General features: G+C 42.9%; 2 protein-coding genes across 3 annotated transcripts; both read right to left on the bottom strand.

The window, feature by feature from the left end:
- Window positions 1–637: 637 nt before the first annotated feature.
- On the bottom strand, window positions 638–18,819 carry mllt1a (MLLT1 super elongation complex subunit a). 2 transcript variants are annotated; one of them, XM_040183909.2, is made up of 12 exons: window positions 18,564–18,819; window positions 14,550–14,730; window positions 13,795–13,877; window positions 12,790–12,933; window positions 11,828–11,953; window positions 9,742–10,410; window positions 9,345–9,435; window positions 9,123–9,234; window positions 8,604–8,703; window positions 8,072–8,149; window positions 7,245–7,316; window positions 638–6,538 (listed from the first exon to the last, which is right to left on the bottom strand). In XM_040183909.2, exons 1-12 carry the CDS (start codon window positions 18,573–18,575, stop codon window positions 6,410–6,412), a joined length of 1,797 nt encoding a protein of 598 aa, XP_040039843.2. In that variant the 5' UTR covers window positions 18,576–18,819; the 3' UTR covers window positions 638–6,409. The 2 variants fall into 2 exon arrangements, with proteins under 2 accessions (XP_040039843.2, XP_040039844.2); XM_040183910.2 differs by having other exon boundaries at window positions 5,549–6,538; window positions 8,081–8,149.
- Window positions 18,820–20,665: 1,846 nt separating this feature from the next.
- Window positions 20,666–24,522, bottom strand: acer1 (alkaline ceramidase 1). The gene is made up of 7 exons (XM_040184381.2): window positions 24,353–24,522; window positions 23,609–23,721; window positions 23,351–23,465; window positions 23,037–23,175; window positions 22,004–22,141; window positions 21,771–21,908; window positions 20,666–21,577 (listed from the first exon to the last, which is right to left on the bottom strand). The coding sequence occupies exons 1-7, from the start codon at window positions 24,357–24,359 to the stop codon at window positions 21,400–21,402; spliced, it is 828 nt and encodes a 275-aa protein (XP_040040315.2). The 5' UTR covers window positions 24,360–24,522; the 3' UTR covers window positions 20,666–21,399.
- Window positions 24,523–25,064: the final 542 nt, after the last annotated feature.

Raw genomic sequence — 25,064 nt, forward strand, 5'->3', positions numbered from 1 at the left:
AGGTTAAACCTGCAAAGGGTAATATCAATCAAATCATAAATCACTGTGGAAGTAAAGTTTTGCTTAAATTTTCAAATCCGTTGATAACTTTCTCAAATAATATATTTTATTATTCAAGTTTTGTCTTTATAAAGGCATGTGATATCTTATGGAATAGTATATCAAAACAGCTGTAAATACTTTTATCAGCTATTCAGTTTACCGAACACAATATTTTTGCCTCTCTGAAGTTTAATGAGAATGTGGCTGTTTTTGGTTTATTCTCCAAATGGAAATACGTGACAAATATATTTCATCACAACCCCAAAGATCAGGTAAATATCCAGTGCTGCCATACACGAATCTTAGTGATACATTTGTAACATTTTCCCACAGCGGTGTTTCACACCCAGAGACATAAAAAAAACAACCAAAACCCACATTAGGTTTCCTCAGTGTGGAGCTGTGTCAGAATACAATTTATTGACATTTCCTCCATAAGTGGTGAATGGATCGTGAGCGTTATTGGCCGGCCCGCTGCGTGTCCTTTTAACCCCGCGGACTGCATTGACCATCACATGAACTCTACGTGAACCCTTTACGGACACCCGTGACCGGGTCACACAACGGTCAATGATGGTTGGACACACGCGTGGACAACAGTACTTAATGACTTTATTAATAATATGATTTAGAAATAAAAAATAAACAGTAAAATAACAATGTTTTGTCCTCGTTAAAAACTTGCATCATTATGGCCACATGGTGGCATTGTAATGCAAAGTTTTCTTTTCTTCAAAAAATACCAAATTGTTCAGCACATCCAGTTTGTTCTTCTTGGACCACATATAAGAAAACACATTTCAGACATTTCTCCCGCATTTTCAAAAAAAAAGAATCAAACCTTTTTAAATACAGGCATCCCTGTATCCTTGTCACAGACACATTATGACGACCACTGACACAGGATACATCCCGTCTGCACGCGCCCCCCCAACACATATTTGCAACCACCTGCTTTGTTTTAGCTTTTTTTCCTCATCCTCTAAAGATCCACACAGTAGATATTCTACCTTTGCTGTATTATACACATATTATATATAATATAGTCTCAGCTGAAATGTTTCACACAACAAAGCAGCAACGGGTTGCAAAGTAAATGGGACAGGGGGGATTCCTCTGCAATCCTTACACCCATTTGCACTTTTTTTTCCGGTGTTCAATGTTGCTCCACATTAGATCACAAAAGGGCCCCGTACAGAAAACGTAACTGTTACAGTGGTTTACATTAGGGCCCCCAGTTTCTAACTTATCAACCCAGGTTTATGAGAAATTGTGTTTTATCTGTCATTTTGGTTGGCAGGCGGCTGGGAGTACTACAATACCCATAAGCCTCAGCAGTCATTGCAATGGAGAAGGAGCCACATCGAGGCACAGTGGAGTTAAAAAATAAAAAATTCAACAAAAAATAAAAAAAGGCCTGCAGCTCTTGCCGATGTTCTCTTTGAAAAATGTGTTGTTCCTGCATCCAGTGATGTGACAGTGACGTCGTTGGAGAGAACGGAGCTGTGGAGACATTATTGATGAGATAAAATCTTTTTGTTGGAGTCGCAATGAGCCGCTGGCAAGGCAGAGGGGAAGAGCAGCTACAGGACGGGCATATTCTCACATCTTATTCTGTGGCTTGAGGATTTGTTTTCGATGAGCGTTGATGATTGTTGGAACACTGTTCGGACGAACGTGGATCTGGTGAGTTTTTAAGTTTTTGGAGTGTGCGATGAGCGAAGACCGATCTGTTCGGCGGAGGAGAGAAACGCTATGTTTGTAATTTCCAATATTATTTTCAAAGCTAACATTTTGGGAGTTTATTTTGTTCATTTATCAGCCGTATCTAAAGTGCGATGCATACTGGTACACGTAGGCACAGCCGGCACGGCACCCCGCCGGAAGGGATCCGCATTCTGGAACAATACAGAACAAACGGATTACATGTACCATCAACACTCATTCAAGATCCCCGTTAAATAGGTGGCCAGTTTTCATTTTTACAGAACGCAGCATCACATTGGCAGAATTGCTCCTAAAGGGACCCAAAAAAGAACCGATTGAAGAGATTATACAATCAGCAGTCCCAACAGCATGAGTTTCTGCCCGTGTTTAGCCGCATAGGATAGAACTTTATGATTGGAAGTTTCTCGCCTCGCAGAGTTGTAAATTCTAATGTTTGTTTAAAGCGGTTTTTAAATCATTTGGACTTGATGATTAAAACGGAAGAGTTTCAAGTAGATTCAAGCTGCAAAAGTGCTTGAACTATGAGTAATTCAACACTGTATGTGGGAAGAAATGGCATTTTTACTTCCGGTAGCAGCAGTGCTGAGAACAGCTCCAGCCAACTCCTTTGTTTCCTATGATGCATTTCTTCAGGCTGAAGTTAAAATAACTTAAAATGTTGGGCCCATTTTTTGTTTGGGAAAAGACGTCTATGAAAGAGTAGAAAACAAAGACTCAAATCCCCTCTGGACAGGATACAGAAAAAAAGCAGAGTTTAGTTCCCTGAAACAAATTGACTCGTTCTCAAGTTTAGCTCATCCAGCAAACATTTTCCTACACCTGCTTCTTCTTGGTGTTCAGCTGTCATCAGAAAAAACAAAACATTGTGGGAACATCCCCATCCATGTTTTACACCTAGCAATGTTTGTTTTGTGAATAATAGTGACAAATCATGCCAAAATAATGACAATTAAATAAGAAAACAAAACAAGATGACATAAAAAAAAAAGGTTGGCAAAAAAAAAAAAAAATCAATTCATATCGTATTGCATGTAAATATTGTATAAAATCCTTAAAAATACAGTTCAGGTAACTACTTAAGTACTGAAGTCATCACAGCCAAAAGTGCAGAGGTCCATAAATAAAACATTGACTGTGTGTAGACAGTAGGGCTCCTCTCGAGTCCCCACGTAACCTCCCTTTCTCAACCACCACAAGGGACTGAATGAGTGCCTGGTCAAAGGTCAAAGTTCATGAACTAGGATTTAAAAGTTCCAGCACAGAAGACGGACAGGAAGGTCGGTTTTTAAAATTTCTCCTGTCGCTGACAAACACACTCGCAGATGCACAAACGTCACTCGCACGAGATGCAAAGTTCGTTCTCGGTACTCAAGTTGGGTTGACGGAGGCACACCTTGAGAGAACGAGGTGGGACGGGGGAAGAAGTGCGGGCAGGAGGGAGGGGGAGGGGTTACTGCAGGGCACATAAGGCGGCAGGAATCCATTTTTTCTTTTCGAGAAACAGTTTCCATGCTCAAACAGCGTTTACAGTAAGGGCCGGGGGAGTGTGTTCGTGTCGCTGAGCCAGGCAACAGAAGAAGAAAGAAGTATTAAAGCTATAGAGGCGTCAGAATAAAAAAAAACCCGTTGGCTGGAAGAGAAAAGAAGAAAAAAAGGAGGGAGGGAATTGCTCATGGAAGGTTCATACCACAGTGGGCTGCTGTGTGTGTGTGTGTGTGTGTGTAAAGCCGAAAGGGGCCACAGGAACTAACACAACAGGGGCCTGAATCAAGATGCAATTTCACCTCATTCTGGCTTTCTTTGGGGTTTTCCTGCATCACAACACTGGTGATCCGGGAAGCCGGTCTCACCAGGCGGACTCGTGGTTCCGTTCACACACAACGAACCAAAGTAGGTTGGAGTTTGTTTACATTAAAAGGGGCATAACAACATAAAACATTTGAGCTCTCTGAGGAAATGTCAGTGCTGAAGTAAGACGTTCATGGAGTTGAAAACATTTTTTTTTTTTTAAAGACAAAGTTAGACCAACTAACTTTTAAATGACACCGTTTCTTCTTCATGGAGATAGAGGAAACATCTTAATGTAAAAGTATGTGACATCTTCAACAAAGATCCAGCCAGTTTAATTGCAGGCAAATTGCTCCTGAGGTATATCAGATTACATGTAACCATAGCAACTATACTTGGTCATGGTCCTCACTTTGACCTCAATAGAAACACTGTGTTGAAGTCCCTCAATCTTCTTTGGAGTTGTTTACTGGATCCTTAACGAAAAAAAGAAAACTCTTTTTTGGATCTATTCAATAATTTAAAATACAAGCAACTGTAAATGTTAATCAACAGTAATAACTGGCCACCTTGCTCTGTGTGTCATGCTGAAAGCATTGGGGGAATCTAAAAGATTAGAAGTTGAAAGAGTAAACAAAATATCGTAATGTTCTGATATAGTTAGCATGTAAGGCTAAGTGAGTTTACATGCTGCTTTGTGCTCATTAATAGTAATTGCTTAAAAGGTTTTGACGTGGTTCTTGAAAGTGAGGGGTCAGGTTCAGTGCTGTGAACGGATTGACGCAAGCCGGCTTAGTGGGATCGGTCAGATTGAGTGGCGTATGAAACCCTCTGATCTGGCTCCTGATGCAGGCCCCCTGGAAGATACAGTTGAGATAATCGGGGATAGAAAACACAAGCTGGGTTTCCTTCAGCTCGTTTGTCTGCCTACTTGCCCTTTGTTGATGCTCTTCAAGCGCCTGGTTACGTGGTATCAAATGCTTCACACCGCGTGATGGTGGAGCTATTCAACAACAAACAGCTCACGAAACACACAACACAGCCAAAGCAACCTGACGCATCTGCTTAAAAACACTCAGACTCATCTCAGAAAGAAGGAACATTAAAAAAATGGCCACCATAGGAGTCAAATCGTGGTATTAAAACTTCTAGAGGGGTTAATTAATAAGAATGCCGCCGATAACAACGTCATACAGAGACACTGGAAAGAGAGAAGCAGGGATGGAAGCTATTAAGACAATACTGGATATTCAGGCATCCGTTTATAACACCTGTATAACACTTGTTTCCTCAAGGGGTGTATTGTGGGGTGGGGGGGTGGGGGTATTTCAATCTGTGTAACATGGCTAACAGAGTGCACACCCCCCATCACACTGCAGGTAGCAGAAAAAGGCACTAGAGTGGGGCTGTTGCTAGCCATAGAAAAGTAAAAGCGATTTACATTCATAGCGCACAGGTTATCTTTACCGCAGTCTGGGAATAAATACACAAAATGCACTTGTAGAAAAATAAAATGTAAAAAAGCGTGGCCCCTATTCTTTTCTCTCTCCTTATTTTTGGATTCTGGGAGTATGGCTACTTTTTCACGTCTTTTTTGAAGCCCCCTCCACCCCCACCCTATTAGCCACCACTTAGAAGGCAATTCAGGAGTGATCCTCCACTGCTCTGGCCATGAGCAGTCGAGCCCTTTCATGCACGCCAATATGAGGACGGGAGGGAAGGGATGGAGTGAGAGGGGTGGGGGGGGGGGGGGGGGGGGGGTGGGGGGCCCGTTGGTAGGAGGTCAGGGCTCAGCTTTCAGTGCGAGGAAGTAGGGGGGAAACTCCATGTTCAGACATCAGAGAAACCTCATCCAAAACCAAGTCTTTCTCTGACGTACACACACGCGCACGCACACACACACAAGTGCAGGGACCTGGGAGACAAATGCAGGTTCCTTTTTATTTTAACCCCCCTTTCTATTAAGCTATGCACTGTAAAATCTTTCTCATTTGTTTTTTACTAAACTGTATTTCATGATCAGTTTACGAACAAACCTCAACCTAGGAGGAGGTTGGTGGTAAAATTGTGTGTTGTACAAAACGTTATTGTGTGTTGTACAAAACGTTTATAAATGTTTGTGCACTGCTCATAAATAGGGGGAGGGGTTAAGTCAATTACCTGAATCTGTATTTGTTTGTGTGTGAAGGAGGGAAACCGGCTGTCGTCTGTGCCCAAGCTTTAGTTGGTACCCACAAAGATCACATCTCTTAAACCTCAGCAGTCCTTGCATGCACGCACGCACACACGCACGCACGCACGCACGCACGCACGCACAAATAAAAGAGTATGCCTAGAGAGAAATGAGCTCCAGCTGACAACAGGGGGAAGGGGACTGAAGTGTTCAGCCGAGTGAGGAGTGTTTGTGTGAAGGGGGAGGGAGAGGAGGAGGGGAAGTATTGGGTTTGCAAAAGAAGGCGTGCAGGAGGGTGGAGGAGGGGGTGTGAGGTGCATACCACAGCTCTGCACAGACTCAAAAGAAACAACAAAAAACAACACGTGTAGTGAAAATCCTCTGTAGATAGCCCTGCCAGTCGTCCCCCCCTCCTTGACCACCTCCTTCAGTTTCCTCCCCAGTGTCACTTGAAGGTGCTGCGTCTTCGTGTGTGCTTGTGTCTGTTCGTGTGATTCCATTTGTCTGGTCGTTGTTCAATGGTTCAGTCAGGCCTGTGAAACAGCTGTGACATGATCTGGCTTCTCTTCCCCAACTTAAAAAGGGGGGTGGCTGGGGGTGGGGAGGGGCATGTTGGCGAGTCTACCTCCGCCGCCGCAATCCACAGGCCGGTTTCCCCGCACCGGTGTCGATTTCCTGTCACGTGGCCGTCGCCTCCAAGTAGCTCTGTAGTTTGCGGACAGTGGACTCGTCCAGTGAAAAGAGGTCAAAGTCAAAGGTGGTGTTGGTCACGTTGAAGTGGCCCGTCTCCTCAATTAGGTTCACAATCTAAGAGAGGAGATAATAATTAGCATTTGCCCAAATCACTTTGCCCCAGGGTCACATTCACAGGATATATATTTGAAGAAAAAAAACATCCCTACCATCAAAGCCCATATTTCATCAGTACTAAATAGAGGTACGATTTTACGGGCTATTTCCTGGATATTGGATAAAAGTCTCACCTGCTAATTGTTTTATCTGTCTAAGACTTATAATTGTATAATTCTGTTATAGAGACCTAAAATGAAATTGTTCACAATAAAACTAACAGTTGTAGAAAATGTATTTTTAAGGTTGTTCCACTTACAGTAAAGATCTTCCACACAGACAACATGGTGTGTGTGTGGCTACTTTGTGCCGCAGCTGTCACAGTGTGCGCTACATGCATGTTTTGTGTGAGGCTGAACGGATTTTTAAAAAAGCAGATCAGTTCATGATGCTGAGTGCAACGCCACAAAAACACATTAAACAGCCACTAGAACAATCCACAGTTATATATATCTAAAAATATATTTTCTTTATGGTCACTACATGGCTTACACCTCTTAAAAAGTTTTTCCATCCATGTATCAAATTATGCAGTTGTTTTACATTCATGTCAATGATTCAATGGTTGGTGCCATTACTTTTTCCTGAAAGGGTTAATCATTCGGATGCTAACAATGCTAGATTTCCTTGTAGAACATTAACAAGCAAAAACGGAAGCATGAACCTGCTGTAGGACATTACGTTCCCTTAAAGCCATCAGTCTGCGATGAAGGTCCACCAGTTCTTCTGTGTAGGCCTGCACAGATAGCAGAGAACATGGTCAGTAGAGTGACAAAGATGACGGAATGGAACTGGAATTTAAACTTGTGTGTGAAGATGGGGTAAATGAATCTGCCTGAGCCATTGCATGGCCTAATTGGATTACTTTTTCAACACCTTTGCTGACAAGATAATCAGGACACCAAAACCATCTGAGTTAGGTGGGAAATTACTATTTGAAAAAATCATTGGAGAAACATTAAGGAAAATTGTTAGTTTGTTACGCTACTACCGGACTGTAATCCAAGTGTGTCCCTCAAATTAAGTATTTGCAGCAGAGACACGAAGGAAATTTTAATTACACAATAGGATTTTTGGAAAACTGGATTTTTGTGACTGTCGATCATAAACTCACTTATGCACAATAGTGAATCTAGCAATAAATACAGAACAAACACAAGGTGTTTATGGTGCATTGTAGTCAACGTTATTCAGTAGCCCTGGCCTCTTTTGAATGTAAATCGCTGTGAGATTCACCTTTTCTTCCCCATTAGCTTAAATAAGGAGGAGTGATCTAGGATTGGCCGATTCATGAATCATCTCGTGACACCAAAGAAAGAAAAGGCTTTTCTTTTCAAGGGTTAATAGGCCACAGTCTGTCAGCACATCTGGATCAATTCACTGTCTGACTCCATCTTGAATTCATTAATGCACCCAATGAATGTGGTAAAAATACTGTGTGTGTGTGTATGTGTATGTGAGGAAAAGCATAAAAAAAAAAGTTTGATTTACCCTTCCTACCTTGTCGTATCCCTTCTTCAACACCTTCTCCGAGCGAAACGAGGAATCTGGACTCTTCCTGCCTGAAACCTGCAGAGAAAAGGAGGGAGAGGAAAAAAGGGAAGGAGGAAGAAAGAGAAGAGAGACAGGCAGTAACGTGAGACCATGAGACTATCTGGGACACTGGATATGTAAGAGAGGTCTGTCTGTCTGCTGAATGTCTTTAGGCTACGTATGTTGGGCAGGAACCAAGGAATTAGAAATATTCAATTCAAAATGAGTTCTTTGTCAAAACAAATGTCTTTGACCATTTTACTTCCGATCAAAACGTACAAAATACATTGCCGGAGTTCATTTTACCCACAAAACCCCACATATAACCAACGTAATGCATCAGGAAAGTCCTGTTCATGTAGGCCGAGGATATTTATGGACCAAGACAAACTCAATATTACTGAGAATAAATAAATCCAGATGAAACTATTTCCATGTTTTTCGATACATCAATGAAAGCAGGCAGTAAAAGGTTGTCAGCGGGACGTACTTTGTTATTGGAAGAGCTGTGTTTCTGCGGAGGAGGGGCAGGGTCTCGACTGAGACTGTGCGAGCCGTCGCTGCTGTCGCTCTCGCTGTCCAGACTCAGTCTGAAAGGGGGAGGTCAGAGGTCAACCACACATGGACCGACACATCACATTGTCATTTTGTTTAGCAATGACGATATAGAACTGTTATTTACTATATAATATTATACGCATTCAATGAGTAATGTCCTGTGTGATGAAGGCCCTGACCTGCAGAACTAAAAATGAGTAAATGGAAAAAAATATACAGATTTGATCAAAAAGCTCCATCCAATGGTTTTTATGATCATTTTAATTTTGAACGATTGAAAAATATATATCTATAGAGGCTCCTTGAGAAACGTCACAAAAGGTATTTCAACGAGTTTCTGAAAATGTAGAAAAACCACGCGACAATTCTGCAGCCACTTCTTTGCAGTAAAAAGTCCATAGTAAGCAGTGTTTTTGGTCGAAGCCTGTGACATTTTAAGAGGGAGACGGACCGAGAGTCGCGGTTGGGGGGGTTGGTCTTGATGGGCGTCCCCTCCTCCGAACTGCTGTCGTCGTCATCCGACTCTTCTGACTGGATCTCCTCCACCATCGATCGAAGGGGGCCTGGAAGAGGTGGACAGAATAACACAATCAATGAAACACAAGTCACACCAACCAGTTAACTTCAACATGAACGCTCCTCTCTGCCACATAACAGGGCGAGTGGACTCTACCTTGTCCTTGTTTCTGGCCCGGCTCAAAGTCTGAATCTGAACTGGAGTCGGAGCTGGAGCTGGAGTTGGAAGGACTTGAAGGTGCTGACTGCTGTAAGAGAGAATAAGAAGAGGATGATGATGATGATGATGAGTGTCAAAAAACTTGAAAGGGGTTGAGGATCAACATGGTTGTGGTGCTGTTCTCCCCGTCTCAAAAACATGAAACATAGTATAGTTTAAATTGTAGCTGAAATAATTCATTGACCAACCAATAATTAATCAATTGAATTCTCAACAAATATTTTAATAATTACAGCTATTAAATTAATTTAAGTTTCTCTTGTCAGGGTTCGCACAGAAGAATATAAACTGCAGGACTGTACAGTCCTTTCCCTCTTTCGGGAAACAGACGTACCTCTGACTTGGACGACGCTTCATCCTCTGAATTTGATTCTTCCGACTCCGGGAGTTTCTTGGGCTCCTTTGGCTCCTGCGTGTCATTTTTGCCTTTGGCCCAGCGACCTTTTTCCTTCGGAGGTTTCTTCTCTGCGTACGGTTGGCCGGCCGCAGACGAGGAGGAGACACGAGGAGAAGTTCCCGTAAAGACCCCGCCGCTGGACCCTTTGGGCCCCTCTGAGCTGCCCTTCTTCTGCTTCTTAGCGCTTGGTTTGGGAGACTCTACAGTGGAGGGTCGTTTCCCCGGGACTTTAGATTCTGCAGGCCCTCCTCCACCTCCTCCTCCTCCTCCTCCTCCTCCACCCCCCCCTCCACTCCCTGCACCCCCTCCTTTTGGTGACGTGCCTTCTATTTTCGACTCCTTCAGGGTGAGTTTGGGCTCTTTGAAGGCGGCCTTGGGTATGACCTTAACTTCCTCTTTCACTTTGATCTCTGACGGCTTTTTCGAAGATGACGATGAGGAAGAGGGAGGATCGCGGCTGCTCTTGCTGCTTCCGTCTCTGTCGTTGTCTCCCTTCGAGGTGGCTTTACTCTCAGAGTCTTTTCGGGGCCGTTCGCGGTGCTCCTTGGTCAGCTTGTGCGGTTTGGGTCCTTTGCTGCTGCCACCACTCCCCTCTTTGCTGGGTTCCTGGAGGGAGAAAACAAAAAGCAGGGTCATCGATAATTTACCCGTAAAGCACTCAGCCAAAGACTCAGCAGCACAAAGCCCTCCTCGAGGCTTCACCGGTCTACTCTGACATCTGCTTCACAGCAAATAACGTGATCACAAAGAGGGAACTTCTGCCCAAAACCATTCCCCTCTGATTCAGTAATCAGTCCAAAACTTCTCTACACAACAACACAACTACAGTTCATTCTACAGGCATGTTAGGACATCTGCCACACTTTAATGCACTATGTGCAGTGTTTCCCACAGATCCAACGTCAATGTGTGGGGGCTGACGGGTGTACGACCAACGTCGTACTAAAACACACATTGCTAGATAGAACTGTACACAATTCACACTATATACAACTCCCATAGTTGTAGTACACATTTCACACCCTATACTACTTGTTGTTACAGCCGACATGCGCAAAGTCTGCAACGTCTGTCAAAGCAACGGATTTTGCGGGGCTAAAAAAAAAAGAGACACGTGACTGACAGAGACGGAGGGAGAGCAGGGAAAAGGAAATGCAGCTGAACGAATCCGCTGCGTGATTTAAATGGCGTTAAAAAAATATACCAAATGGAATGTGTGGCGGCTGGCGATGAATCTGTGGCGCACCGCCACAAATTAGTCTATGTGTGGGAAACACTGACGTGGGCAGAGTTAGCTAAATGTTGAATTCATTAATATGTTGACCATGTTCTCCATGTTTGCGGAGTGCGTGAGCACGCTGACATTTTCTAAAGCGCAAGGTAAGCACAGGCTGACGGGAAAGTCTTGTTTCTGCTTATAAACCATCCAAACGTCAACTTTATGGTGGTGCTATAGGCAACGGCAGGGAGTCCCTGGGATTAATCATTTGGGAGTTGAGACTGTCTGGATCCACACGGAATTACCTCAACAACTATCATTGATTTCCATGAAATTTGGTACAAAGTGGTGGATCGACTAACAGACCACGATTCCTGGAGCCTGGCCGCTAGCGGAGGCACAAAGAGGAGGAAAATACACACACGGAGAAGATCACCATACAACACTCTAAAAGCGGGGATGACAGTATAACGGCCTCTGAAAGTCCCTGAAGGCTCGACACCAAAACGAAAGCAACAATGGAAACGGGATCAGTGACCGGTTTTCTCCTGATAGACGTCCCCTCTCGTGGCAGATAAGCTGGCCGCGTTCTTCTGCATTGAGTTGATCAAAAACTGCTGGCTATGATTAGAAGTCTCAGTGGGACCTCGAGACTGATTCAATTAGTTCATTTAGACATTTGCCCCTATTCCTCCCCCCCAAAAATGTCATTAAAAATTGACTGGAATGATCATGGAGTTGTGGCCCTCAGTGGGTAAAGACTCCTAATGAAGGAGTAAGCTTAGATAACTCAATTAAACCAACCTTTGACACATGAGAGGTCTTCGTCTTCTTGGGGTCGGAGAAGGCAGAGAGGGGAATGGTGGGGAGCATCGGGTAGTCCGGACTGGGCCTCGACACGGCTTCAGCCCCCTCTGGAACCACCAATACCTGGAATGAAGGGGGGGGGGGGGGGAGACTGTTATGCTTCTCTGTTGATCTCATTCACTGTAAATTATTATATAGTGTACAAGGCACTGGATTTACTTTGACTGCAGACAGTCTTTAGTTGATTTGTTTTTGTTTTGACCCGGATCAGTCTTTAGGGTATTGCAGTATTTTAAGCCGTCCGCTATTCCAAATACATGAAAAAAAGCAAAAACGATTTTTCGGAAACAAAGTCATAATAATTTGAGATGGATGGAGTGGATGAAGTGAATTGTAGCAATGAGGTCTCGCCTCCTTTGACGGAGGAGGTGAAGCTGCTGCGGAGCCTTGATCTCTGCTCCGCCCGCCATGGGCTTCTGTCTGCAGGTCAGAGGCTGCATCAAGTTGAACCCGGGTCTGTCCAAGGTGGGCTGGTTGCTGCTGGCTGAGCTGAAGGGATTTTCTAGTGAACCCGTGGGGATTTTGTCTCATTTGGCAAAATCCCAGCAATCGCTCCCGATGAAAACCATCAAGAAACGGCCGATCTCACTGTTTTCACAGTGACTTGTTAGTTTCATTCTTTGCTAAAGCTGCCTCTTTTTCCTACACGTGTATAACACCTCGCAATGACTCCTTATCGCGTATGAAATCAGTTTATAACTTACATTAACATCTACTGTCAATGAACTACGAGGCTTGTTAATACCTACGGCCTGTTTTGAGGAAACTCTATTGACAACTCTGGCATCTGCTCTTGACCCGAGTCGATCATTTAGACCGTTTAGTCCAGTGAAACAGCCTGTGTGTGTGTGTGTGTGTGTGTGTGTATGTGTGTGTGTGTGTGTGTGTGAGTGCCTCACCCCTCCGGCTTTGATCAGCTTTCTCCTGAACTCTTGGGTGGGGTTGTTGAAGGTAAGCTTCTCACAGCGCAGGTGGTTGACGGGTGGGTTGCCCTCCAAGTTGAGGAATAGGTCGTAATTGAAGCACACTTTTTTTGGCTCCTCCTGAAGGAAGACAACAGAAATCTTTCAGTTTTAAAACTTCTAGCATAATATAACAAGTATATTTTAGAGCAAAATAAAAAATCTGAATGAATGAACCATCACACAGGAAGTAATTAAAACAAACAGAGACAGACACTTATAAGAATCAGCAAACATGCGGTGAAAAGGCAAGGAAGACTCATTAAACGCTTGAGATTTTATAAAACAAAAAAGTCCTCCGGTAAATACAGATGGATCAATTTACACTCTTCTTGCTGGCTCCTTTTCCTTGATCTTCTGGACAGTCGTATCTATAATGTATAACTTAAATCCACATAAGAGGATGATGTAACATTTTTGGGTGCGGTCCAGAGGTTTAATATTACAGAGCCAGAGGAGACGATGGTACACTAATGTGCACACACCTCCTAAACATTGTCCTCATTGTATACAGCGAGTTTTAAGCTTCCTTGTTTTCATCATTCATGTTCATGGAGGACGGTGCCAGTAATGCAGCGTGTGCTGGTTTTATTTCTCTCACTTAAACTTAAAAGACTCACAATCAGGACAACAACCTGATTTTTAAAAGATGGAAAAAGGAAGAATTGGTTTCTTCTAAGCTTGTTATGGAATTAACCTGCTGAACACGGATACATTTCTGCAGGAAAAACCTGTTTTCCTGTTCACAACAAATCATCGTCAACAATATTTATTATATATTAATTAATATTCTGTAGTAAAACTACCACTAAACGCATAAATCAATTTATACAACTCAATATTGAAACTAGCTACACTTTTCATTTTCCCTCCACAGCTTAAAGATAATTTCTATAAATACAGCAACAAGGAGCTTTACACCCCGTGTCCTGCCAACCTCACCTTGTTCTTAAAGTAAACCTCAATAGGCATGAGGAAACCGGCGTAGCCCGACTCCTCCACTTTGTACGGAGGCTCCTTGCATACTGCAGACAAAAACACGTCAACGGCAGTGAGCACATTACTCGCACGAGTGTCATCCATCGAAACGGGTTAATTTGGGGCACACATGTATTTACTAGGAAAACAGTCTGAGCAAACGTTACGCTAATATGAAGTCAGATTGAGGATGGAAAATAGATGAATTAGTCAGAATGAGAAGACTTTTGTCCAGTCACAGGACACAAAACCGTTTCACATAATAATAAATCATATAAGAGTTCCAACTTGGGAGACATTTGAGCATTTACACTAAAGTGAGGGCAACGATATATAAAAGAGATGTACATGTCAAGAGACGCACGACACATGGATTATTTCCTTGCACCATTATATCCACTATTTGTGGAGGCTGTGTGCGTATTGGTTGCCCTCACTTTGACCTCTGTGAATGATCACGTTAACAGAGTTCAATTTGAAAAACAAGAACGTCATTGCGCCTGCTTGAATGCTGATAAAAAATAAATGTTTTTTAAAGAATGGAATCTGGAGAATGTGAACCTCCCTCTCTGTGTTTATTTGCCACTCTCTTCTATGTACCTGTTTATTGTTTTAATATGTGAAATTAGTTCCCATATACATTTAAAAAAAAGACATCATTAAATCTATAGCACTCAATTACCTGTATGTAAACTCTGTGACAAATATTGTGTTCTCACCTCTCTTGGGTTTGGGGAAGCTCTCGTGCAGGCGGAAGACGACCTTCTCTACAAAGTGCTGGATGTTGCCGGTCTCCGGCCCTCGGACAAACACCATCCAGTCGTGGGTGAAGCCTTCCGATGTCACTTTCTTCCTCAGCTGGGCTCTGTGGCCCAACTCCAGCTTCACCTGCACTGTGCACTGAAAAAAGACAGAAAATATCAAAACACTGTCGCTCTGCGAGGCCTGTAGACGTGGGAGAATAGTCAAAAACCGGGTGATTGACAAAGGTCATTTAGATCCAGAAACGGATACACATGATGTAATGAGCAGAGAGAAATAGAAGAAATGCACAGAGATGGTTTCCTTTTTGTTCGTTGTTTACGATAAAACAAGTTTTATAAGTAACGTCAACTTTATTTTTCCAGCATAAGATCACGGGCAGAGCTGGTAATGAGATTGTACCACACCGCCATTACTCACTGGTTTCTGATTCCACCTTGAACTAAAACCTGCGAATCTCTATTTTTGGAGCATGTGGACTTTTCACTCGAAGAGGCGAGGCCGAACACTCGGTCAGGACAAACACAAAGCTGGACAAGTGCTGGGACGCCCCCGGTGGAATGGGACAGATTAGATGCCCGAGCCGGCGGATCTATAAAGGTTTGTCCGGAGGAGGGGAACATTTTTGGGCTGACTCTCTGCTAGGAAACAATGACAGCATTAGTAAATGACACTGTGCTGGTGGGGACGGCCATGGCAGGAGATGAGGCCGTGGCATTGGGAGTGAAGAAGGGAAGAGGGGGGTGACGAGAGGGGACAGAAAGCTACTTTATGTCCAGGGGAGGGCTGAAGAATGTGTGGATTTGGCCCAAGCACAGAGCAGCTCGTGAGCTGGGACTGAGTGGGGGGATTAAAGGAAACGGGATTGAGATGAGCTAGTCTGGCACTCTCTCTCTCTTTCTCACACACACACACACACACACACACACACACACACACACACACACACACACACACACACACACACACACACACACACACACACACACACACACACACACACACACACACACACACACACACACACACACACACACACACACACACACACACACACACACCCTGGCACTCTGCCCAGCCATTCTGTGGCAGTAATGCCCTTAAACTCCAGACTCCACCACACCCACACTGCGCCGCCGCCGTGGAGTTTCTCCAATCCTCAACAGCGCCGCTTTCCACCCACGGACAACTCTGCAACGCCACGGTTTAAGGATGAGCCGAAAACAGCATGACGACGACAGTGACATTCTATTAGAAATAAAACCTGACATTTATCCCATTGATGAGAAAATGAAGAGCCCAGAGGCAATGTGAGGTTGAGAACATTAGAGCCCAGCTGATTGATTAGCTGGACAAGAGACTACTTAAGCAACTATTTCCATAATTAATTAAATTGCATTAGACCTTTGAACAACCTTTACGCTGCTTTTCTTTGATTTATGATACGATATTTATGATATTTGTGTTTTGGACTGATTGTTGATGGACACCAGATATTTAAAGACATCACTTTAGGGCTTTTGACATCCAATAGACAAAACAAGAAAATACAAGAAAATAGACATTAATCAAGAAAATAATGTACAGATCAATCAAGAATTGGAGAATTTCTAAGTTGCTACTAGAGAAACAACGGTCTGAAAATATGAAGAGCATCAATCTGAAAACCTCACAGCTGAATAATTCTGACTGCTGACCACAACATCGAGAGCCCAGCGAGAAATGTTAAGCTGAGAAAACAAACAAGATGAAGGTCGAAATGATCCACACATTGGTGCACTGCCCAAAACATGACGATGACATTCTATTCCACTAGCATCAGGTAGAAAAAAAGGAACTGTCGCAACACATTTATTAAGCTTTTTTCTGTAATGACAACAAAACCACTGACATTGACATGAAGCGTCGATGCATTCTCTTCTCCCTCAGAACATAGCTCCAATTGAGGGGAAATATAAATTCTGGCAGACACACTGGCTCCCATGAAAACAATCCCCACCTGACGTGTAAATAACACCCCTCGAGACCATGTTAATCTCTGCCAGCTAATTTACAATTTTTTTTTCAAGTCAGAAAGTTTCCCAGAGGAGACACACAGACTCATGTGACAGCAGCTGGTGAAGCTACAGACTTCGGCGAAATTCTCCATCGTCACAACAAGCTACAGGACAGTTCGTTGTTTTGGGACCCGGTCCATCCCAGAGACACGCGCGGGAGTCACAGAGCCACAGTCGCACCAAAGGAAAACAAGCCGGAACTGTAAATAGTGCGAGTGTGTGTGTGCGTGTGGATTATGAAAAGCTGCACGGTCACTCATCCTGTCATCCCAAACTGCAGAGTTCACGATGCAGGTGTCATAACTCCAAAAATAGAGATCTGCGTATTTGCACACAAAGTCACAACGTTGTTTCAACATCCACACACGAAGCACTCCGGCTGTGTCATTACGCTGTAATGTGCAATAAATACATTCAAGTACAACATTTACAGACTGAACTTGATTATCTTTATCCGAGAGACTCAACTGCACAACCATTTGGCTTTTCTGAAACACGTGCAGCATAATTAAATGACTCAGCAATGCATCTTAATTTCCATTGAATGTATAATGCTCAAATTAGATAGTACAAAGCAATGCAATGCCACAGGAACTTAAACTAAAGTCTCAAAAATGACAATAAAGTTGTACCAACAACAATAAAACATTAACAACTGAACTTTATAATCTACATGATGGCTTTACTTTAATCATAGCTATGAACGGACAACCGGGCATCTATTTGAACAGTACGAATCACAAATGCAAATATTTGACATAGTTAACATTCATCTCAGAAGTACAACTTGTAGCAGCAGACTTCCTCTGGATGAACACTCACACATCCAGTTAAAACTTCAAAGGGGCCAAAGCTGAATGGGGACTTGCTCCAAGGAAGTGGCTCAGCCACTTTCCATGGTTGTGTGTGGGTGTGTGTGTGTGTGTGTGGCCCAACCATGTGAAATATAGTGCTGAATAACCTCAGGCATTCCCAGAGAGACCCATTCTGAAGCGATATCGCCCTCGCAGCGGGCACGTATGTAATTTGGTTTCTGCTGGATAAACGATGCAGCTTTTGGAGATGGCAGAAACCGTAACTGTGGCAAATGTATGTATACATGTAGTATTAATAGATTTGAGGAAGCAAGTTCATTAAACCACGTTCTAGGCGGTCATCACCACTGGATTCAAGTAAAACGTCTGCACACAAGACGAGACATTTGTCATTTGCTTCTTTACCCCCCTCCCCTAGGTGATTCACGCATCTCAGTCAACAATCAAAAACGTGGTACGCCTTAAACGTTCACCAAGTGTTGGCACACAACGCGATGCCATTGCAGAAGTTGTGCGGTCGATGCTCGCGTTATTAGCCGCGCACGAGAGGCTCCGGGGCCGCCGGGGCGGAGGGAGACGCAACCCCGCCTCTCCAGGCACCGGCCCCGGGGAGGACAAATCGCTTCCCCCGGCGCCTCGCAGCGGCTCCTTAGCCTTTAGCAAACGGCCGACACTCTCGCTGATAGGTGGATTAGCTTAGCTTAGCTTTTACACCCCCCCCACCCCCCGCAAAAAAAAAAAAAACTCGAATCAAATGTGTCTGCATGGCGTTCAAACAACGTGCATGTGCGTTTCAAACATAGAGCGCAATACACACACGGTGTGAATCTCTTTGTGTGCCCGGTCGTGGCTACAGCTAGTCAACGCCGCTGAACGGTGTGGCAGACTGGAGCTAGCTAGCTGTAAATACCGATGTATGGGTGCCCAGCTAGCATAGCTCCAGAGCCAAACAACTACGAGTTCATTAGCAGCAGGAGCATTTTTTTCCTTCTGGCTAGCTGAGCGGAGGCTCCATTCCCGTCCTGCCGGCGCGCGCCCCGGCTGGCGTTTTCTCCGTGAACATTTCAGAATTCACAAGGAGACACGAAAGCCACCGTACCTGGTTCTCCATGTTCCTCTGGCCTCAGTGGTTGTTGTATTTATTTACAGCGGCGTTTCTGGAGCGTCTCCCCAGCCTCTGCTCCTCATTGTGTGTCAATCCAGCCCAGAAGCGGAAGGCAGACGGCTCCCCTCCCCTTCCAGACGGCTGCTGGCAGGCGATCAAAACAGAAAGCTCTCTCGGCCAATCACGAAGCGGAGAATGTGAGCACTCTTGAACGGGACCAATCGAAACGCCGAAGAGGCGGGACACTTTCTTAGCTGCAAATACAATTAAAGCATTTTCTGGTGGTTTTCTCGAGTGACAGCGAGCTCGTCCCAATGGTTAAAGCTTTGTTTCAATTGTAAAATGCACATGATGCTAATTGATTAATCGGGGTTTGATTGCATGGCGTTTATAAGACAATGCAAAATTAATAACCTTTACTATAATAACATAACTTTAAGATATTTTATCCTATATTTTATAACTTCCTTCCTTCGTTTACAAAAAATGATGTACATTATTGTCTGTGTGATGAATTTGCAAAGAACTTCCCGAAAAAGGGAAGTATAATACTTTCCCCAATTGATGCCCACATAATAATCCAATAATATCACATTGACAGGGACAAAACAGACATACGTAATGAGCTTATACTTTAGATCTAGTAAGTGTTCTTTTTTTTTTGCAGAAAATAAATAGATTTTCAACTCTGATTGAACAAACTTCAGAATACAGAATACATATTTTATCGCAGGTGAAAAGCAAACATTTCAATGCAGTGTAATTAGGAGAATCCTCTTAAGTGCCGTGCCCTTCCTCTTCTTTACCTGTAATAAATGGTTTTAGGCAGCACTTTTCCGATTGAAGACATCACTCTTACTATACAGTCAGCGAGCGGGGGCCAGTTGCAGTCAAGTCTGGTTCTCAGACTTTGATGTGAGATTATCGGGCCTCGGCTGTGGGACAGAAGGTCACCACTCTCTCATTGGCTTGGTTTCCTCGCCTTCTTCCCCAGTTTCTTAAGTAGATGCAGTTTGCCTCTCAGTCAAATCTGAGTGAAAGATTTAAAGTCCCACTGATACGGAGACCTGAACCTTTAAATACTCCTTTTTTATATAAAATAAGTGGATAAAGACAAAATGTATCCATGCCCCAAAGTTTCACAACACACAACAGGGGTTTGTTAGATTTTAGAACTACAATTTATAAAAAAAAATAACAAGTATCCATTCTTATCATCATCAACTCAAACAATAGAGGCATTCTAACTATTAAGGCCATCAATAAACCCCAAATAAACATTTTGATAAAAAGTAAAAGCATTTCGTATCTATGAACGAATAAATCCTAACATAAAGGATTTTTAGAGAAATGAAGAGAATCCGGTATCTCATTTGCAAATGAGAAGGACTTTGGCCAGTTTTAATGCAGCTACAGGAATAACCAAAAGATGAGACAAATATAAACTTTAAACTGATAGTGGCGTCAGAGATTCGCCTCAAAGTAATTAGAATGCATCCTGCGCAGGACATGAATGTTTGGATCAAGCTCAAAGGGCAATCCATCAATATTGGGTATAGATATTTCACTTAAAACAACGAATGTTACGTTACGTTATGTTATTTTTGTGGCAAAAAGTAAAGGTATCACCAAAGTAAGTTGGATTTCTTGTTTGGGTGCCATAAATGACTGCATGAAATGTGGAGCCAGTCCTTCCAGGACAGGAAGGACAAGTTAAAACTTGACAAAACTGACAAGTAGCTTTTGAATATCTCATCAACCACAGGAGGTCACTAATGAGCGTTGAAGTCCAGAGAATGCCTGTGTGCACGTTCTATTGTTGTGTCTATTGTTTCCTTCAGGAAGGATCATGTGAATGGAAGCAAATGTACCTGAATATTCTCAAAACATCACCAAAATCAAGAGCTGTGTGGAGAAAACGAGGCCTTCTAACAGTTCAGCGATTAAATATTAATGCAAAAGAAATATGTACAGTTGATAGTTGTGCTTAGACAAATAAATATACTTATATAATATTTTAAACATCCTGAATAGACCTACACTAGTACACAACAAATAGTGACATGTTGTAAAATGTTGTCAAAAATGCCAGAATGTCAGAAAACCCATTACTTTTAATCCCATTTTAATTTGCTTGTGTTTGTACATAATTGAAAGTATGCATGTGAAACAATAACATGTTGAGGTACCTCTATGTAAACAAAATGTCTCTGTAAAGCTTCACTCAAGTAAACTGTATGTAATAAAGTATTATAGTAGATAGGGTTTCTTAGAAAAGCATTAGTGCATTCAAATGTATCGCAATGCACATCATTTTATTTGCCTTTCTGGCTTGAAAATAGATAACAGCAGTTGATTTAAATTAATAAAAATACACATGCTTAACCGTCAACTCTTGAGGAATACATTCAGGATGCCGATGAACACTTTATGAAACCACTCATGTTGCAAGTTCTTATTGTTTGAGAGACATTGTGTTAAAATGTCTAAACGAGTACACGCGTCATTATACACACAGAAACTCTAAACACCAGCTGCCCTCCGATTCTGTGGCAACAGGATTTATTTTTCAATTTAGATTCAGCAAATGTGGTCTTGAGTTAATCTGTGGTGTAAAAGAGAGAAAATATACATTTGGAAGTTTTCCAGTCAGTCACATTCCTGTGATCTCAGTTTGTTGTCGGAAAGGTAATTCTTTTAAGTTACAGATCAAGTTCTGAATAAAGCTCTCTAGTGTAAATCGTTTTAACGGCTTCCCATTCATACACATTTGTAATAATGAAATGTTCTAATATACATTTTCTGCCAACGTCACAATTACTCAAGCTCGTTAGCAGCGTTTCTGTGTTTTGGTTGTGCCCCTCAGGACAATGTGAGGTAATCCAACTGCCCATTTATCACATGGCCAGTACTGCAGTCCAGGCAGAGAGTACGGTATCTCGTAGTTTGCATCCAGGTAAGCAATCAAGGTGCTGGCATATGCCACGGCTATCACAATCAGAATATGCCTGCAGAATACAGATATTGAAGATCAATACAAGCACGTCCTTACGGAAAACAAAAATTCCACATAGGCCCCACTAATTCACTCCAGTGAATGTTTTACTCAGTTTTTGGACCACACAGAAGTTTGGGTGGTGTAATGATGGGCGTAATAAACTGTGTTGGAAAGGAAAGGGACACAAGTAAGCCAGGACATACCAGATACCGTGCAGGTAGCAGAAGTTCAGCCTCTGCCAGAAGCTACAGCCAAAGCGGTCACTAATCCAGCAGGAGATGGCGAGCACCCACAGAGCCACCGACAGCTTGGCCAGTCGCACGGCCTTCGGGTCGGTGCAGCTGAGAAAGAGAGAACTTTTCGGTTATCGCGAAAAGCGAATCAAAAGTAGAGCAATAACAGTTATAGATGAACAAAAAGCTCTACGTTTAAGTACCTTCTCATCTCAACAACCACAACGAAAACCAAATGGAGACCGAAGCAGTTCAAAACGTAGGCATTGGCTGCAGGTTTGTAAAACGATGACAAAGTGGAGATGACAGTGACCAACAGGACGAGGCTTGAGAAGGTGGACCTGTGGATGACAGAGAGAATATGTAAGCTGTGAGTTAGCAGAACTGTCAAGGTGATGATGCTGATTCAAACTTACACCTAAATGTCAGTATTCATGGCAGAGATGAAGACAGGCTGATTCCAATACAAAGCCTCCTCATCAGCGTAGATAATACTCAGAATACCACAGCGTATTACTTAAAACCCGAGATGCACGTTCTTCTTCACTTTAGGTATAAGGTCTGCTTTGTTTTTATCTCTTAATTGGGTCTCCACATGATGGCTCATCAGCTGGCAAATTGCTGACATTGCTTGTTTGCTGTTTGGTGCTGAACAGGTGGAGCAGGTTTTTTTCAAAGCTTTTTTAAACTGAAAACAGCTGTCTGCTGGAACAAACCGCACTGTGAGAGCACTGAGAGTCAACCAGAACAGCAAAGATGCAAAGCAAGTTTGCAAAAGGGACCCCGTGACCTCTCTGACCTCTCTGACCTCTCTTTGTCTGTGCCAGGTATGACCCTTTTAGCTGATCCATCATTTAAGAGGACTAACTCGTGACGTAAAAGTGCGAGGGCGGTGGGATTCTTCTTCAGGTACTCAGCAACATTTAATTAATCTTTCCCATCTTGTGGTGTGAAATATTTACACAGCTTGGGTGGAGCTTGCTTCCCCTTTAATTCACATTCAGGTGGAGCAGGTAGCTCCACACTGATCCTTTGTGACAATGACGAGTTGCAGCTGTCAGACAGGCTCCACGACAAATGCAGGATGGGTTTCAGCGTGGCGCGCCTCCGATACAGCTGCCATCGTTTGCTTGTATTTGTCTTATTAAGGGATTATTGCGCTGTGTGTGTCTCCTTAGTAACAAATGAAGATGAAAAAAGACAAAAACAAACACGGTTCTCGGGTTGATGCACTACCTGTCCTTTATAAAAGAAGGGTAGAGTCTGCGGGGGAACCAGAGAGCGTATCCCACCGCCAACACCCACAGGATGGACAGCTCATCCAACATCTGGCCGAAGAAACTAAGTGTCATGTGGAAGTATGCAGAGAAGAGTCCTGCAAAAACAAAAATGATAATATAGAGACTAAAGAAGGAGTGAGGGGGGATATGAATCACGTAAATGCAACAAAAACAGACTATTGTTTTTAAATATTGAGATTAAAATCAGGTGATGTATCTAAAAAGTGGAAAAAACACCACAAATGTATGAATGAAGAAAAGGAGACTGACCAACAAATAGCATCAAGCTCCAGACCATGTGAATCGCCAAGTTCCTCTCTTTAGCGTAAGGGTGCAGAAGGTAGAGCATGATGGGAGATATAACGAAGAAAAACAAGCTGCTCATCTGCAGGGGAAACATTCAAAATAAATAAACCCCCTGTCACTGTTCTTTCATTGAGATCGTAGATATTTTACAACTGTTTATTCTCTAAAACGGGAAACTATCTATCTGACTATAGAGAGTATTCTGTTAAGATAAGTACTTACAGTGTTGAAGTACTCCACTACATGTTCGGAGTGTTTGTAGTTGTCTTCACACCAGTCGATCTCTGAGCTCTCGTAGGCGAAAACTCCTGCCATCTTCTCACTGGAGTAGACACCTGTCCGTCAGAGGGGGGGTATTAACACTGGTTCTGAAAGCCCACTTGCAGTTTTACCGATTGTACTTTCAGTTGTTTTATGGTGCAGATAAACTGGCCGCCTATCCAGGAGGGCCAATGGGGTGTTTGTATACGCGGTTTATGGAAATCAGTTTGCAGGGTTGTATTTCGCCATGGCTTGTATTCAAATGGGGCATCGCACCCTTTCTCGGAGCCTTTAAATATTTCAATGTACATTTACATTTGCTGTGAAAAGGGAATAGAGAGACAGCACAGTTTCCTATCATGTGTTTTAATCTCCAATCTACACATTTCTAACACAATAAAAACGTTTTTTTTGCGATACCATATAATTGCAAAACTGATGGAATGAATTCTAATATAATGTACACCTAATAAAGTGTCAAGTAGGAAATACAGTGTATACAATATTGGGTTATGGAATAGTAAATTCGAGACACATTGTTATGGTAATAGATATAATAATCCTATGACAACTGGTCCCTGCATTTTCACTCAGTGACTACGAGAACATCAGCAGTAATAGTCTGGTGCCAGTTTCAAACCCTGAGGAAAAAATACACGAAATAAGTCTAAATAATCCTTAGTTTTATGGTCATATGTCTCTTACCTCCCATGGCGCTGTTGTCCCAACCACCAAACCGTCAGTCCTGCTGCGCTCCAGGAGGTGCAGCAGGTGCATCGAAACGCCAGAATGTGACGTCACAAACCAACGCGCCGAGCGGTTTCTCATCTCTGGGCCAACGAGTCAGACGGGAAAAATGTCTCGAATGCACTCACCTGTACACACCGGCCTCAAGTTACCTTTTAAGGAGAAAACTCTGCTAATGAAGACACTTAGACGTGAGGTAAAAATCCAAAAGCTATTACTGAAAACTCAACAATAGCGTATTTTAGCAAATCTTGCCTACATTTAATAGATCGTCTACATATCAGAAAATTGTTATTTAAATACAAAAAGTAGACCAATACGACATGGAACAGCAGACTGGGTATGGAAACAGGTGACACAGGTCTTTCAAAAAGAAGTTCAACCGGTCTATTGGCCAGCGATGGAAGTTTCAAAACAAAAGCATGAGCATTCTGCCTGTGTAAAAAGCGCAGGTATGGCGTTTTTACTTGCTCTTATTTTGAAACTAGAAGGTTCTGCATGATTTAGAAGAAATAAACAATGATTTAACAGTGATTCACACTTTTTGAATTAATGTCAACCACATTCAACCTAATTAAACGTCCATTTATATAAGTACATTATTTCATATAACCCAGTTACATTCAAGGTCAACAAAAGAAAACGTTTGTGCACATCGGTGCACATCTGT

The sequence above is a fragment of the Gasterosteus aculeatus genome, chromosome 8 (assembly GCF_964276395.1).
Source record: "Gasterosteus aculeatus chromosome 8, fGasAcu3.hap1.1, whole genome shotgun sequence".
NCBI lineage: Eukaryota > Metazoa > Chordata > Actinopteri > Perciformes > Gasterosteidae > Gasterosteus > Gasterosteus aculeatus.